This window comes from Schistocerca serialis, chromosome 2 (genome assembly GCF_023864345.2).
Source record: "Schistocerca serialis cubense isolate TAMUIC-IGC-003099 chromosome 2, iqSchSeri2.2, whole genome shotgun sequence".
Classification (NCBI taxonomy): Eukaryota; Metazoa; Arthropoda; class Insecta; order Orthoptera; family Acrididae; genus Schistocerca; species Schistocerca serialis.
In genome coordinates, this window is record NC_064639.1 from 145,436,823 (window position 1) to 145,454,723 (window position 17,901).

The window sequence follows — 17,901 nt, forward strand, 5'->3', positions numbered from 1 at the left end:
GCTCTGATTGGTGAAGGACATCTGTGTGTTTTCATACGAACCATCCTGGCATTTTCCATAAGCGACTCAAGGGAACCACGGAAAACTTAACGGGAGTTGGACAAAAACATAGAACCACTGTGAGAAATGCATGCTCGAACACAAATGCAGATGCTAGCCAAGCGTGCTAGTTGCACCATTGTGTTTCACCACGGACGGCATCTGTGCAATGTCCTCAGTACGTTGCAAGTGTCAGTCGTGATCAGACCACAGTTGTGAGTGCTTTTTGTGAATTCGAACGTAGGCAAATTGTTGGTGCTCATATGGCGAGTGCTTCAGTAACAAGGGAGCCAAAGTGTTTAGTGTTTAAAGAGACATCGTATTGAAGATTTATCTGAAAAACATCATCCGATAAGTCACAACGCAGACAAAAGTGTGTGTTGAGCGATGGTGGCAGATGTGCACTGAAGAGTGTTGTGACGAAAAATAAGGAGATAACAGCTGCAAAAGTGACTGCAGAACTGAATGTCGCACTCGCGAACCCTGTCAGCACCAAAACAACACGACGGGGGTTCCAGGCGCAGGTAATTACTCGGTGAAGTGGAATTCCGAAACCACTCATGAGTGATGCAAATGCCAATAAGAGGAAAACGTATTGCAGATACCGTAAAACTTGGACTCTGGATAAATGAAAGAATTATCATTTGGATGGATGGGTCTTGTTTCACACTGTTTCCAACTTCTGGCAGAGCTTATGTCCCAAGACTGAAAGATGGTAGGGGTTCGGTGATGATTTAAGCAACCACATCGTGGTATTGTGAGGTCCCATAGTTACTCTAAAAGGTCGCATTATTGCCAGGAATACGTGACCATTTTGGTTTATCGGGCCCATCCTACGGTAAAATGTTTATTTCCAAATGGTGATGCTGTTCCAAGACGACAGGGGCGCTGTTCACACATCTCGCGTCGTCTAGGACTAGTTTTATGAGCACGAGGATGAAGCGTCGCTTCTTCCTTTGCCACCAGTCACCACATCTCAATATTATTGAACCTTTGTGGTCAACTTTGAGAAGATGGGTGCGTGATCGGTGTACACCTTCATCGTCGTTACCTCAACCTGCCACTGTTTTGCAGGAAGAACGCTACAGGCGTCCCTTGGAGACCATACAGGACACGTATTTATCCATTCCGACACGGCTGGAAGCTTTCTTTAACCTACGCCGTATGGTAACGTGCTTTTGGTGTTCCCGTATTCTTGTCCATCGCCTGTAGATCTGCACAGCTGGACTCGGATTTGTATCTTACTTAATACGAGCCCAGTTTGTTAGCACTGCGCCCTCACACTCGGTGCTGGCCTTAGAGATCTCTGCTGTGGGAATGGATGGTAATAATAAACATACTGAATATGCAAAGACAGTTCTGTCCGAAAGAAAAGGTTGGTTGCAACTACCGATAGGAGCAATTTGTTTTAAGTTAAAGCTATTTCTTTGTTATAGTATCATCCTTCTGATTCATAAGTGGAGAATGAATTGTAAGAGGTAACAATGATCGTCTCCTCAATCTTATAAGTTTAGAAATTTATAATTATTTAAACAAAAAAGGAGATTTACAAGGAAAATAATGGCTCCACAAAACGCAGCGTAATGTTGGAAATTACGAAGTAATGCTGCAGTATACCAAAATATAGAAAATATCTCGAATGCAATGAGAAAAAGAAGGCCCTTGTTTTTGGACATTTATTGCGAATGCAAGACAGTAGATTAACTAATATGATTGTCAAATATTTGTGGAGTGAGAAGTGCACAGCAAACATGGTCAACAAAGTAAAAAAGCATTTAGAAAAAAAAACAATATAAAAACAGAAGGTATAAACAACAGAGAAGCCTTTCGGGGAAAAGTATTGAAACTGAAAGGATTCCAAGGCAGGGTAGCTAAAACGACTGGTTCGAAATGGTATCAAGATAGAAAGAAGAAACACAGCGAGTAGATTAAATATGCCGATAGAAAAGAAAAGAACAAGGAACGAAGAACTGCAATCGGAACGAGATCCTCGGATTGCTTATTCGAAGAAAAAAATCTTTTTAATGTAACGCTATTTAACAAGGTCTAAGAAGTACAAAATAATTTCCCCTAGCGCTGTACAGATTCCTAACCCTTTACAGATAATCCTGAAAATTGGCGCTTGTGAATTTTTAGTAGCTTTGAAAATACTTGTACAACTTAAAAGGGAAAACTCGGGGTGTATGCAACGGATAATAGTAACTAGGTGAACCGTTCAGCCATTAATTATGTATTGCGCGTGCCCCACGTTTTTCGTTTTAAATTCTACAAATATTTTCATAGCTATAAAAACTTCACAAGCACAAATTTTCAAGAGTGTCTGTGTGGCGTTAGGAATCTGTATGGGACTAGCAGAATTTTTTTAAATACTTTTTAGGCCATATTAAAAAGCGTTATATTAAAAAGTTTTTTATTTAAATAATTATTTTCTACTTTTTAGGCCTGTGTGTATCAAAGTTTTCAATCGATTTCAAACATTTTCATAAGATTACAACAGAGACATGTAAATTTCAGGATGATTACAGTTTCTCTTCACTTGAATCAACCAATACACTGCTTCCTCTTATGATTATCTCACGAAGAGACCTCAAAGGTAAAAATCAGAGAGAATTGTGTGGTGTCGCTCTTAACAAACTGGGTACCACACCAGTGATGGAGGAAATTGCAAGATCAGAAAGGCCCATGTGACTGAAGTGAAATTCTCTCCATATCAGAGATGGCCCTAATTATGGATCATAGCATTTGAGCTCCAGCTCCACTGGGGCACCGAAGGCTGAATGCTCAATCAATTACGAAGCAAATTACTAATTTCTATTACAATATTATTAATTTTATTTTACATCTAATCTTGAGCAATGGATCAATTTTATTTGAGTGACAGGTTTCTAAACGCATATGATTCACATGTTTAATCTGGGCGTCTTTTATGTAATTCCAATGCTACAAAATTTTTGTATTTCGTACTGGACATAGCCACTAGTTTTGTGTGGAGAGACTAGGAAATGTCATCTGGGTGATAATAAGTGATAATTCTGCAAAATATGTTTGTGTGTAATTCTGAAACAAAACTGATTCCCCAATGCATTTCTGAACACCAGTACTAGGGAGGGATTATCTTGTCAGCCAAAGTTCAATATTAGCAGCAGGTTCCAAGATAGTGATTGCACCCCAACAATAGAAACGCTAGTCCATTTCTGTAGTCAACAAATTAGGTATATAATAACACACTAATGATTATGTAGAAGGGCAATATTTTTACTGTTAACAGTTGAACATTATGGTCAGTTAAACTGTTTGCTATTGGGTTTACAGCCAAATAACTGCAGGTTGTTAGCTTTAAAACCAAATAGCCCATGGGTATCACACACTGTCTGTCAATCCTACTAGGAAAATTTGACATCAAATTCGGTAAATTTCCATTCGTAATCAACTTTTCGGTTAAAAATAATCTGAAGCTGGACATCAATAACTCTACGTGCCCATCTGATATAAAATCAACACTAAAGTCTCCACACACAGCAGTTCCCCAGTTAAGTTGACATAATCTTATGAACACTGCTTCCATTTGCTTTGTGAATCTGAAGATACTTCCTGGTAGTTGTCTATAAAATGTCAGTACTACACTCTTGCACGTTTCATAATCCTCTATTGTAGAACAAAACATTAATTAACCTGAAAAGCCTGGGACATAATTCCATTTTATGCATGTAGCAACTCTTCCTTTCGTCTTATTGGTTCTATGGTAGTGACATATTAGCTTTTGTTCATCAAGATGAACGTCTTCAATTTCAGTAATTTCCATAGGATGGTCTGATTTGCACAACAAATCTGCTGAAATTTCACTTATCTTCTCATTTATCCATATGGACATGAGAAGTTCATTCTTTTTATGAATGGATCTTTTGATGGAAGACACTGACTGTATTTTCTATAATACGTTGCTTTGTCCATGCTGTAGTATTTTGTTTTGCTAGTACCCATTTAATTTTAACTCTATATTTACTGCAGCTCTATCTTTCGAATGAATTACCCTAAAAAGGCCTAGTGAACACATTGGAAATCACTGGGGTAGGACAGATACTGCTTTAGTCAGAATGAATGCCTCTGGCAGTTAGCCATGCAAGTAGCCTCTTACCAAAAGCATTCAGATACAAATCTGCCATGTATTATGTGACAAAGGGACAGGCAAAGCATCAGTTACACTCATGTGAATGTCCTCTCTGCTGAGCAATCTTCCAAGCTCTGCATTAACATATCCACAGAACACTTCATCCAGAACTTATCATATAGCCCCAAGAATGACACAGTCTTTGCACTAGTGTGAGGAGCATCCTCAACAACTTGCCAGTTGTCATCCTCAGTTGTGTGGCTAAGGTTATGGTCCAAACTCCCGTCTGATTCCCCTACTATTATTAACATGATCGTCTTTTCCAAGAGCTTTCCCCAAAGAGTCTAAACAGCAGATGACATCACTTAGCACTGCACTAGGCTTAAAATCTTAGTTACCCAGTGTGAACACTAACAAAAGACTTCTCTACCACTCCCATGACTACTACCCAACAATAAGATCTGCTTGGTATTCTTAATGTTTATCTTCCTACAGTTAACTTGCAACTTATGTCCTGCGCTGTCAAACTACTTTTTCTCCAAACCAATGATGCGGCCATCACTCTGCAAAAGACTAAAGTGGGACTTGTCTGGAAATACTATATTTTGCCTTTGGCACAACTTTTTCATATGCTCATTTCAGTCTCAGTGATTTTGTACCAAGTGAAGTCGAAGAATGAGACAATTACCACCTACTGCAATGTTTTTTGTGGAATAACATTTATGATCTAATTTGAAGTACTAGCTGAATTTTTATCTCACTTGTCTGGTGGGCAGGAATACACTTATTATCTGAGTGAACTATCTGTGCATACTGTCAAATACATATGTTATTAAGCAGTAAATACGGAGATGATTCAGTCATCTTTCATAAAAAGACTAAGCATATAGAGTGTGGGAAAAAAAGTACAGAATTGTTAAAACGTTCACAGCAGTTATCAGAAGAGTCATCTCATGTTATTAGCAAATCTGAGTGGGTGACAAAAAGTTTATTCAAATATGGTTGTAGGTTAATGCCAGTTATTGGCACTTTTCAGTAGCATCAGAAATAATTTAGTGATTTGTTCATCAGTTGCTGCTAGAAAGATGATTACATATTTGTGTAGAGAGGGCTAGCTAGAAATCCTGCAGTCAGTGGATTCCCAGACTTTGGAGATCCAGTGTGATGTGGCAGAGGATGGTAGAGCACATTGGTTGACAGATGGCTCAGAATTTGAAGTCTGATGGAATGCAGAAATAGAGGAACCAAGTGCATAGCTGGTATTATGATTACTAACAGCTAGCAGAAACAGTACTGGTGAACCAGCGCAGAAGATGGCACAGAGCAATGTTCGCGCACCTGACAAGTGCATGTCAAAGGTGTCCAGTGCTGGTGTAGTGGAAGTACTGCACCATATTTATAGTAAGTGGCAATAGCATTTTGCTTTTTGCTGATCATTCAGAAAGATGGTTTTCCAATTAAATTGCTGTCACATATGTGCACCATCTGATCATGGTTGCCATTCATGCTGTTCTTGTGGATGGAGTAATTTCTTCCAGCTGCACACCACACTGCCCTCAACCAGGTGACATCTTGAGTAAATCTGTGATCAGGTCCTGAAGAAACCATGATGCTCACTGGCCTGCCAATTGCACCATTTGAAAGTGATACGAGGGAGGAGGGGGGCATGTAGTGAGGACACCATTCTCCCGGCGTTTCTCAGCTTTCTGAACATTGTAGATGTTACTTCTTATTTAAGTAGTTCCTTAAATGGCCTTATGAGGCTGCGTGCATCCTGGTCCAGTCCTCCCACCAAGGGAAGGTCGATGGCAATTAAGGAATTCAACACAGGTTCTCCACATGGCATGCTTACTGCTTCGCTACAGATGCAGGCAATGAGTCATCTGGAATTCAGAATTGAAGTTAGATTTCAGTTTCAGTGGAACAGGAAATACAGTGCTATAAATTACAGTAAATGCCCCCCTCCCCAACCCTTGCCTCCCCATGCAGACACACAGAGCAAGTAAGACCAGAAACATTCTGCCTTATATTGTGCCTCAGAAACTCTCCACAAATTACCTGCTGCAAATGTCATTCCTACTCCCAATATATGAAGGTCCCTGTGGTTAAAGGGACCTAACAGTACTCTTCCACAGACAGCTTACTATTTGGAACACCCTTCACATTTACAGGTACACAGAAATATTACTGTCCTATTTCGTTACAACAGAGGTAACCATACTTGACACTGTCTGAGACCCAGCCGCCCTGATGATGCTCCCCATCATACATATTCTTTGGGTTCCAAAGGTACAAATCATAACTAGGTCTCTAGGCTGAAAGTCGAGCTGATAGTGCATTATGTTCCTGCTATCCGTCATGTGGAATAATTACTGCAGCATCAGTGAGTGATGTCATGTAAAATCTCAGTCAACCTCTTGTCACTGGCATGCCACCCCAGTACATGCTCAGAAACAGTATTTCTGCATTATCCCTTGTCTTTGGCTGAGTCTTGAGCATATTATTTCAGAAGTCCAACCATTTGTCTGTCTCTCCATTGCAGATGGAACATGGCCAGGTAATCCCATTCCTGCCACAATATTCTAGAAATATATGTAACCTAATTTTTGAGGTCATTGTCTGTGACTATCATCTGTGACAGTCTTTCCATAGTGAGAAGTTTTATTAGCATTCACAAGATTGTGTCTTTCTTGCTAGAAGTCCTGGGTATCATGAAGTTAAAGACTCTGTGGCAGAGAAACCCTAAAAGATAATTTAAAATATATTTTCCAGTAATGTACTATAGGACTTGAATGATGAGGAAGCATTTAGAATATTTTCCTCTCACATTTAAACAGTAACAGTAAACGCTTTTTGAACTGTTCATATCCAGTGATGATTTCCAAACAGGTAGTAGCTAGTGTTAAGGCTTCACCTTAAAATGCCAGTTAGCTCCATGTAGCAGAGGTATAGGGGTGTGCCTTCGGTAAAGTACAGTTCTTATGGACTTCTGGAAGGCTCAAGTAGCAGAGCTTAAGGGAATCATATTAAACTCCACATGATTTTCATGTTTAACTTTTTTATACAAAGGGTAATCAAAAGAATGGCTGAAATTTCACTCACAAATCACTGTCTCTGGATCTTTCTATGTTTTGATGCATCAAGAAATATTCAAGAGTGGAATTAAAATTCATGGTGGAAGGATACCAATGACAAGATTCAATGATGACTTTGCTATCCTGAGTGAAAGTGAAGAAGAATTACAGGATCTATTGAATGGGATGAACAGTCCAATGAGTACAGAATATGGACTGGGAGTAAAGCAAAGAAAGACAAAGCCAAGGGGATAGCAGAAATAAGAACAGTGAGAAACTTAACATGAGGATTGGCGATCATTAAGTTTAGGAATGCTACGACCTATGCAGCAAAATAATCCATGTCATATGGAGCAAAGAGGACATAAAAAGCAGACTAGCACTGGCAAGAAGGGCATTTCTGACAAGAGAAGTCTACTAGTATCAATCATAGGTCTTAATATGAGGAAGAAATTTCTGAGAATGTACATTTGGAGTACAGCATTGTGTGGTAGTGAAACATGGACTGTGGGACAACCAGAAAAGAAGAGAATTGAAGCATCTGAGATGTGGTGCTACAGAAGAATGTTGACAATTAGGTGGACTGATAAAGTAAAAAATGAGGAGGTTCTCCAGAGAATTGGTGAGGAAAGGAACATATGGAAAACACTGACAAGAAGAAAGGACAAAATGGTAGTACATTTGTTAAGGCATCACGGAATAACTTCCATGATACTAGAAGGAGCTGTAGAGGGTGAAAACTCAAGAGAAAAACAGAAATTGGAACACATCCAGCAAATAATTGAAGACATAGATGGCAAGTGCCACTCTGAGATGAAGAGGTTGGCACAGAAGAGGAATTCGTGGAGGGCTGCTTCAAACCACTCAGAAGATCCAAAAAAATAAAAAAAATAAGAAAAACAGAACATGGGGTGCATATTGACAGTCTTTGTAACGTGTGCATGGTATTTTGAGACAGCTGAAGTGCACAAAATTTGTTAAGTCTCTTGACACTAGAGAATTTGTTCACTTTGCAACAAATTCACATCTTCCACATTGTGGAAACTGTAAGCCACATCTGGTATTGTGTATAAAAAATCTGAAAATCTGTGAATGACAAACATCTATCAAGATTATAGAAACAAGCCAGCAAACTCAACATATACTTTCAATCCACATATATCTTCTTTTGTGTAGCCATATTCTCCGTAGTTGCTTTATAATTATGATTGCTATTTTAAATTCGTCTTTGCAACTACAAGAGAATGCTTATTTTTGTTAAAAATATTCATTTTCTTATAGTTGCAAAGACAGATTTAAAATACCTTTAACATGCATCAAATGGCTATGGCAGGATGGGCCATGGGGTGGTTTGGCTGGGTGCCGCTTGATGCTCAGTAAAAACTTCACATCCACAGGCTTACCATTCTGTCATTGGTAATGTGAGTTTGGTAAGAACAGTGGTGCACCAATTGCCTCAATATAGCTATATCCACAGATTTTGATGTAATGAGCAGAGTGTCCCCACCAATTAGTGGCAAAGGTATTACCTCCAAACATCTGTCAATGAGTAACTGAAGTAGAACAATGCTTTCTAGTACTATCAGATGATGTTGTAAATGAAAATATTGTATAATTTCTGGATCAAGCACCTGTCTCTTTGAGGATGGCCCAATATATGAACTTCCAAACTTCTGACAGGACTGAATTGTGGTTAGCCAATTTGGGCAATGGGAGACGTGTCCACCGAGTGCAGTTCCTTCTGTCTGAGCTGACTGTGCCCATATCATATCTTCCTTTGTGTCAAGAGCTACATCATGTTCTGATGGCAGGTGATACACCTGACAGCAAAAAAAAATTGGGCACTGTGGACAAGACAGCAGAAAATTAAGACCATTTGGCGATATCAGCAAAAAAATGGTCCAGAGTGTGACTTCACTTTGAGGAATTGAGGCATTGATCTAAGAAATGTGAGAGACACCCAATGCTGTATGTGTAATGGCTTATATCCTGCACATTGCAAGGTGAGCCAGGCCAAGCATCAAAATCCTGATGATGTAACTGAAAGATACAGCTTTTTCAGGACAAGTGGGCAGTTCCTACACCCTCCAGTCATGGATTTGTTATTCCATTTGAGGCTGAAACAGTACATTGACACAACAAATGAATTTCCAACCAGTACAAGTATCCATCACTTCTAGCAGAGGCACTCGCAGTCTGGCAGTGCTTACTACTACAAGAAGAATACACCAATGCTGGAGTGATATGGGTCATCAACCAACCAACACAACTTCAGGCCTCAGTTACTGCTGGACCATCTTCTGGTACTAAGTCCTCCTCACTGGACTTGGTGCCTTCTACAGGTAAGCTGCCTTTTGGCTCACTTCAGCAGCATCCCGATTCCTGCCCTGTGGGACAGCAGATCATGACCAGGGCTGTACAGCCACTCACCCGCCTACACAGATGTAGGTGTCCGGACACGACATACCTCTGCTCACAGGGACCAGTTCTGCCCCTGGAAACTGGCACCCCCTGCAAAAATTCAGGCAGACTTCTACGCGATGCTTAACTGAGACACATGCCACTGGCCAGCTCCTGGGTGTCAGCATTCCTGGTGGGGCCCCGTCATGTGCATCACAGCACATTAGTTTACAGATCTTATAAGTTGCAGCAACCATCTCCAGGAGGAAGTGAGTCGCTATCTCAGAGCACTTTAATACTTCATAGCTGCACATTTAAATGGACTCATGCCTCGACAACATGTAAGGACTTTATGGGGTACCTTCTCACTGCCTGCCCTGGATGTAGCTGAATGTTCGCGATGTATGGTGGGCAAGGTGACTAACATCATGTCACTGGTTCACTGCTGGGCCCCAATTACTAGATGCTGACATCATGACTGGCTTCCTGCTGACACCTGACCGCAGCATGCACTGCGGGTCAGCCACACAATCTGCTGAAATGGGTGTGGACAGTGCACTGCAGTGCTATGACTGTAGTAGCATGAATTTCAAAAACGTGTTCGACTTTCTGATACTGTTTTCATGATCTATCAATCGTCTGCACCCTCACCAAAACCAGCCACCCCAACTCAAGCCTGCACAGTAGTGGCTCTTCACCGTGGGCCAATAAACTTGCTTGGCTGGTTGGAAAATGACGCTTCAGAATACCTGGTGGTTACAAGACAGATTATGGACCTGATTGACCATTCAAAAAGTGGCGATGGCAGTTGGATATGAATACATATGAGGCAAGGGTGCTATAAAACTAATAAGAATGCGTTCAAAAATCCTCAGTAACTATCATTTAGGGTTAATTGTTTAAATGGAAATAACGAAAAAATGAAAGTCCTATTATACAATGAGGTTACAAAAATCATAGGATACCTGCTAGTATGGTTCCAGATCTCCTTTTGCCTGGTGTAATACAGCCACTCAACTTGGCATGGACTCAACAAGCCACTGGAAGTCCCCTGCAGAAACAGTGAGTCATGCTGCTTCTATAGCCATCCATAATTGCAAAGTTGCCAATGCAGGATTTTGTGCATGAACTGATCTCTTGGTTATGACCCATAAATATTTGATGGGTTTAATGTCAGGCAATCTGGGTGGCCAAATCATTCACTCAAATTGTCCAAAATGTTCTTCAAACCAACAGTGAAGAACTGTGGCCTGGTGACACGACACATTGCCATCCATACTAATTCCATTGTTATTTGGGAACATGAAGTCCACGAATAGTAGTCAAACATAACCATTTCCAGTAGTCCATAATTGGTTCAGTTTGACTAGAGGACCCAGTCCATTCCACATAAACACACCCCACACCATTATGGAGCCACCAGCAGCTTACACAATGCTTTGTTGACAACTTGGGTCCATGGCTTCATACGATCTGTGCCACACTCAAACCCTATCATCAGCTCTTAACAACTGAAACTAGGACTCATATGACCAGGCCACAGTTTTCAAGTCATCTAGGCTCCAACCGATATCGTCATGAACCTGGGAGAGACACTGCACACAACGTCATGCTGTTAGCAAAGGCATTCATGTCGTTCATCTGTCGCCACAAACCATTAACGCTAAATTTTGCCACACTGTCCTAACATATATGCTCGTTGTACTTCCCACATTACTTTCTGCTATTATTTCACAAAGTGTTGCTTGCCTGTTAGCACTGACAACTCTACGCACACACCTCAGCTCTCGGTCATTAAGTGAAGGCCCTGGCCATTGTGCTGCCTGTGGTGAGAGGTAACACCTGAAATTTGGCATTTTTAATACGCTTTTGACATCTCAGATCTCATAATACTGAATTCCTCAACTATTTTTTAAACAGAAAGTCCCATATGTCTAGCTCTAACTGTCATTCCACAATCAAAGTTGCCTGACTGTAATCACATTGGAAACCTTTTCACACAAATCACCTGAACACAAATGACAGCTCCGGCAGTGCACTACCCTTTTACACCTTGTATACATGATACTATCGCCATATGTATATTGCACACAGCTATACCATGACTTTTGTTGCCTCACTGTACCTGCATGTTTTTTAATAATATCACCAAACCTCATCTTTTGCAAACTGAAATTATAGCTTTTCACATTTTGGAATGCAGATTAAGGCCAAAACGTTTCCTACCAAAAGTGTACGGACTCATGTGATGATGTACAACACTCTCTCACATCAATTTTCTCATGGTGTAATGGTTTGAGGAGAGGAGCAGGAATCTGAAATTGAATGCTGTCCATTTTTTATTAAAACCTTTATTTGTCATGATCATAATGTAGAAAACAGTGATTACCAGTTTCATCCTCTTAAACGGTGATCTTCAGATCAGAATACAAACAAATGGTGTCTACTTCAAGAGAATAGATAAGACTCATTGTCAGTCATGAGGATGAAAAACTGTCTTGTTTCAAGTCTCTTGTATCTCAAATGTTCTTAAAATTCTGTTAGTGAATAGAAACAATGATCTAATGAGAATGCCCTTAGGGTTTTACAAAAGGATGTGAATAATGGTATGATTTTCACCTTATGTGGAAGGCTATTGTAAATTTGTACATCACTGCTTATTGTAGAAGTTTTTTAGGCTGATGAATTTACTGATTGGACATACGCTTTTCCTTTTGCCTTATATCATGCTCATGGATAATAAATTTTTCATTTATGTCTTTTAATTTCTTCCTAACATACTTACAGATTTCTAGTATGTACACACGGGGATGTGAGAGGATTGATGACTTTTGAAAGAGGGGTTTGGAAGAATCTGTTTGTCAAGCATGTTGCTTTACTCTTGCAGATCTTTTCTGGGTTAGGAATAAGAGTGAACTAGGCACTGTATTACCCCAAAATATACTTCCATACAATAGGATGCCATGGACTGAACAAAATAGGCAGTTTGGACAATGTTAAAACTTGCTTTAACAGAGAGTAACTGTAGACTATAATGTACTTTATTTAGCATTCCATTTATTTTGTTTATATGTTTATGCCATTTGAAGTTGTTTTGAAGCCATTTGCCTAAAAACATTATTTGTTTATTGTTACCCTGGTGTTGCATTCATCACCTTTTAAACAGATATTTTGGAATTTTTTTTTTTTTATTTTTTATTTTTTTTATTTTTTTTTTTTTTTATTCCACTCAAACCACCTACTTAGCTGTTCTGTAGTTTCATTTACAGCTGCTTGTAGCCAACTTGGGGTGTTTCCTGTAATATGGATGCTAGTGTCTTCTGAAAAAAAAATTTGCTTGTAACTCAATGATTGGGTCTCAGTTGTTTATTTAGAGGAGAAAGAGGACTGGCCCAAGAATGGATACCTGAGGGATTCCTTCTTTTAGAATTTCTCCATCTGAGGGACATAACCTAATATTTTCCCTTAGTTCAGGTTTTATTTGTTTTTTATGCTTCGTGTTTGTCAAGTATGATGTTAACCATTTTAGTGCAATGTTCTAATGCCATGTACCTGGATCTTGTCCAACAGTATGTTGTGGTCCAGTATGTCAAAGGCTTTATTTAAGTCTAAAAATGGTAGTGACACTTTGTTTTTTGTCCATTGTTTGCAGGGCATTGTGTATAAAATCATAGATGACACTAGTTGTTGATTTTTACTAAATCCTTGCTATCAGTGAGAATTTCACTTTTCTCTACAAATTTCATTAACCTATCATACAATACTTTTCCTATGATTTTACAAAATCCTGATTATAAGGCAATTGGTCTATAGTTTTCTATATTTGATTTGTCTCCTTTCTTATGGATAGGACCACTTTACCAATTTTTAAACAGTCAGGAAATGGCTCTGTTAGAAAAGATGAATTGACTACATCTGCAAGAGGCAGTGAAATGTGTGTAATAAATTGCTTATGATACAATCAGAAATATCATTAATTCCTGATGACATTTTCTTAAGAGCTGATGCAACATGGATGATTTCATATGGAGTTGTTCAACAAATACAGATTGAAGAGGAACATGAATGCACTTTGTTTTCCTATTTCTTTTTGGTATTTGTTTTATCACTGACTATTAAATTATTTGTGATATCTGCACAGTAACACATGAAAAGATTTGCAATGTGCTGGGGATCAGTTACCTGCTTGTTCTCATGGTTCAGAGTGATGGTTTCCATTTTCAGGATCACTTTATTTGCTTCCTTCTTCATTACTTTCCTTATTGTTTGAGATTTATTTGCTGACTCTGTTATGAACTTATCTTTGGACTTTTTTTGCCTGGGTTATGACTCTCTTGTAGATTTGAAAGTATTTCTGAATGTAGTTGTTCAGAAGTGGGGTTATGTTATTATTTTTCCTATATTGGAGTAATTATTTTTCCTATATCTGAGCAATTCTCTTTTCCTTGCACTTGGGATTTTGATACCTGTTGTTACCCATCCCTTTGCTTTCGGAGTTGTGCCTCTTATTACTTCACAGGGAGTGCAATTTCAAAGTAATCACTGAAGGTGCTAGAGAATTTCTCAAACTTTTGTTGATGTCATCTATTTCTAAAACTTCTTCCCACCTTTCTCCTGATAATAGGAAACTGAATGTTTCTATATTACATGTACTGAAACTTTTTGCTGTTACAGTTCTTTTGTAGTTCTGGGTAGGCAGAAAGTAGCTTTGGAGAGCAACAACTTGAGCTTCATGATCACTATGGCTTGTACTTTTATATTTTGCAGTACAGTTTGTATTCACAAATAGCTGATCCAGAGCAGTGGCAGCAGTTTTTGTGATTCTTGTTGGGGTTGTTATAGTTTGTTTCAAGTTGAAAGTATCTGTGAGGTCGAGCAGTAGCTCTTTTCTTTTGTTGGTTCCAAGAAAATCCCCACACAGCATTATTGATTTCTTCTCTAGATGGTGCCTATTTAGTACATATTCAAGCTTATTTAGGGCTGACTCAAAATTTCCATTTGGGGAATGGAAAAATATACACTAATACTAACAAAGAGATAGAGGGGCTGGCCAGTACTTACCTCAGCTCAGTACAGCCGATAGATACACATGAAACAGAACTGAAAATTTACATTCCTAGCTTTCGGAACTTTGTTCCTTCATCAGGGAGGAGAGAGGGGAAAAAAGGGAAGAAGGGAAAGTGGATTCAGTTACTCACAACCCAGGTTATGAAGCAACAGGGAAAGGTAAACAGGGAGGGTAGCAAGGATGGAGGCATGGTTGTCAGAGGGAAGCCAAAGATATTCTACTGTAAGTACTGTGCCAGCTTCAAACCAAAGAGGATGCATACAGAAGTAAAGAGGTCTATGGTATAAAGATAAACACAACTATGTAGGATGACAAGATGCGTGAATGGCTAAAGAGGAAAGGGAAAGAGGAGAAGACTGAAGAGTGAATGGGAGTGAGGTTGTTTAATGTAGGTTCAGTCCAGGGGGATGGCGGGATGAAAGGATGTGTTGGAGTGCAAGTTCCCATCTCCGCAGTTCAGAGGGACTGGTGTTGGGTGGGAGAAGCCAAATGGCACATACGGTGTAGCAGGTTCCTAGGTCCCTAGAATTATGCTGGAGGGCATGCTCCGCTACTGGGTATTAGGCATCTCCTAGGCGGACAGTTCGTCTGTGTCCGTTCATGCGCTCAGCCAGTTTAGTTGTTGTCATGCCGATGTAAAAGGCTGTGCAGTGCAGGCATGTCAGTTGATAAATGACATGTGTAGTTTCACACGTAGCCCTGCCTTGAATTGTGTATGTTTTACCAGTAGCAGGGTTGGAGTAGGTGGTTGTGGGGGGATGCATGGGGCAGGTTTTGCAGCGGGGTCGGTTACAGGGGTAGGAACCGCTGGGTAGAGAAGGTAGTCTGGGAATATTGTAGGGTTTAACAAGGATGTTATGGAGGTTAGGGGGGTGACGAAAGGCAACTCTGGGTGGTGTGGGGAGAATTTTGTCAAGGGATGATCTCATTTCAGGGGTTGACTTGAGAAAGTCATATCCCTGGCGGAGTAATTTGTTGATGTTTTCGAGGCCAGGATAATATTGGGTGACAAGGGGGATGCTTCTGTGTGGTCTGGGGGTAGGAACATTGTTGTTGGACAGGGAGGAATGTATTGCTCGGGAAATCTGTTTGTGGACAAGGTCTGCAGGATAGTCGCGGGAGAGGAAAGCACTGGTCAGGTTATTGGTGTAATTGTTGAGGGATTCGTCACTGGAGCAGATACGTTTGCCACGAATACCTAGTCTGTAGGGAAGGGAGCGTTTGATGTGGAAAGGATGGCAGCTATCAAAGTGAAGGTACTGTTGTTTGTTTGTGGGTTTGATATGGACAGAGGTGTGGATGTGAGCTTCAACAAGATGAAGGTCAACATCCAGGAAGGTGGCTTGGGTTTTGGAGAAGGACCAGGTGAAATTCAGATTCGAAAAGGAGTTGAGGTTATGGAGGAAATTAAGGAGTGTTTCTTCACCATGAGTCCAGACCACAAAGATGTCATCTATAAACCTATACCAGGCCAGGGGAAGCAGCTGTTGGGTCTTCAGGAAAGCCTCCTCCATGCGGCCCATAAAGAGGTTGGCATAGGAGGGAGCCATCCTGGTTCCCATGGCTGTTCCCCTGATTTGTTTGTAGGTCTGGCCTTCAAAAGTGAAGTAATTATGGGTGAGGATGAAGTTGGTAAGTGTGATAAGGAACGAGGTTTTTGGAAGATCTTCGGGTGGGCGTTGGGAGAGGTAGTGCTCAAGGGCAGAGAGACCATGGGTATGTGGGATGTTTGTGTAAAGGGATGTAGCATCTATGGTGACAAGAAAGGTTTCAGGTGGGAGAGGAGTTGAAGCTCATATCCACACCTCTGTCCATATCAAACCCACAAACAAACAACAGTACCTTCACTTTGATAGCTGCCATCCTTTCCACATCAAACGCTCCCTTCCCTACAGCCTAGGTATTCGTGGCAAACGTATCTGCTCCAGTGACAAATCCCTCAACAATTACACCAATAACCTGACCAGTGCTTTCCTCTCCCGCAACTATCCTGCAGACCTTGTCCACAAACAGATTTCCCGAGCAATACATTCCTCCCTGTCCAACAACAATGTTCCTACCCCCAGACCACACAGAAGCATCCCCCTTGTCACCCAATATTATCCTGGCCTCGAAAACATCAACAAATTACTCTGCCAGGGATATGACTTTCTCAAGTCAACCCCTGAAATGAGATCATCCCTTGACAAAATTCTCCCCACACCACCCAGAGTTGCCTTTCGTCGCCCCCCTAACCTCCGTAACATCCTTGTTAAACCCTACAATATTCCCAGACTACCTTCTCTACCCAGCGGTTCCTACCCCTGTAACCGACCCCGCTGCAAAACCTGCCCCATGCATCCCCCCACAACCACCTACTCCAACCCTGCTACTGGTAAAACATACACAATTCAAGGCAGGGCTACATGTGAAACTACACATGTCATTTATCAACTGACATGCTTGCACTGCACAGCCTTTTACATCGGCATGACAACAACTAAACTGGCTGAGCGCATGAACGGACACAGACGAACTGTCCGCCTAGGAGATGCCCAATACCCAGTAGCGGAGCATGCCCTCCAGCATAATTCTAGGGACCTAGGAACCTGCTACACCGTATGTGCCATTGGCTTCTCCCACCCAACACCAGTCCCTCTGAACTGCGGAGATGGGAACTTGCACTCCAACACATCCTTTCATCCCGCCATCCCCCTGGACTGAACCTACGTTAAACAACATCACTCCCATTCACTCTTCAGTCTTCTCCTCTTTCCCTTTCCTCTTTAGCCATTCATGCATCTTGTCATCCTACATAGTTGTGTTTATCTTTATACTATAGACCTCTTTACTTCTATATGCATCCTCTTTGATTTGAAGCTGGCACAGTACTTACAGTAGAATATCTTTGGCTTCCCTCTGACAACCATGCCTCCATCCTTGCTACCCTCCCTGTTTACCTTTCCCTGTTGCTTCATAACCTGGGTTGTGAGTAACTGAATCCACTTTCCCTTCTTCCCTTTTTTCCCCTCTCTCCTCCCTGATGAAGGAACAAAGTTCCGAAAGCTAGGAATGTAAATTTTCAGTTCTGTTTCATGTGTATCTATCGGCTGTACTGAGCTGAGGTAAGTACTGGCCAGCCCCTCTATCTCTTTGTTAGTATTTGTTTCACATATTATATGAGATTTTCCATTAATCATTTAAAATATACACTAAAACGGTATTTGCCTCAT

At 40.7% G+C, this 17,901-nt stretch overlaps 1 protein-coding gene across 1 annotated transcript in view; it reads left to right on the forward strand.

The window, feature by feature from the left end:
- The first annotated feature begins 257 nt into the window (after positions 1 to 257).
- LOC126455471 (uncharacterized) overlaps positions 258 to 17,901 on the forward strand; it is a 146,932-nt gene continuing 129,288 nt past the window's right edge. The window contains exon 1 of the mRNA XM_050091225.1: positions 258 to 563. Coding sequence (XP_049947182.1) covers positions 505 to 563 — 59 coding nt within the window. The 5' untranslated portion in view covers positions 258 to 504. The remainder of the gene's footprint in view (positions 564 to 17,901) is intronic.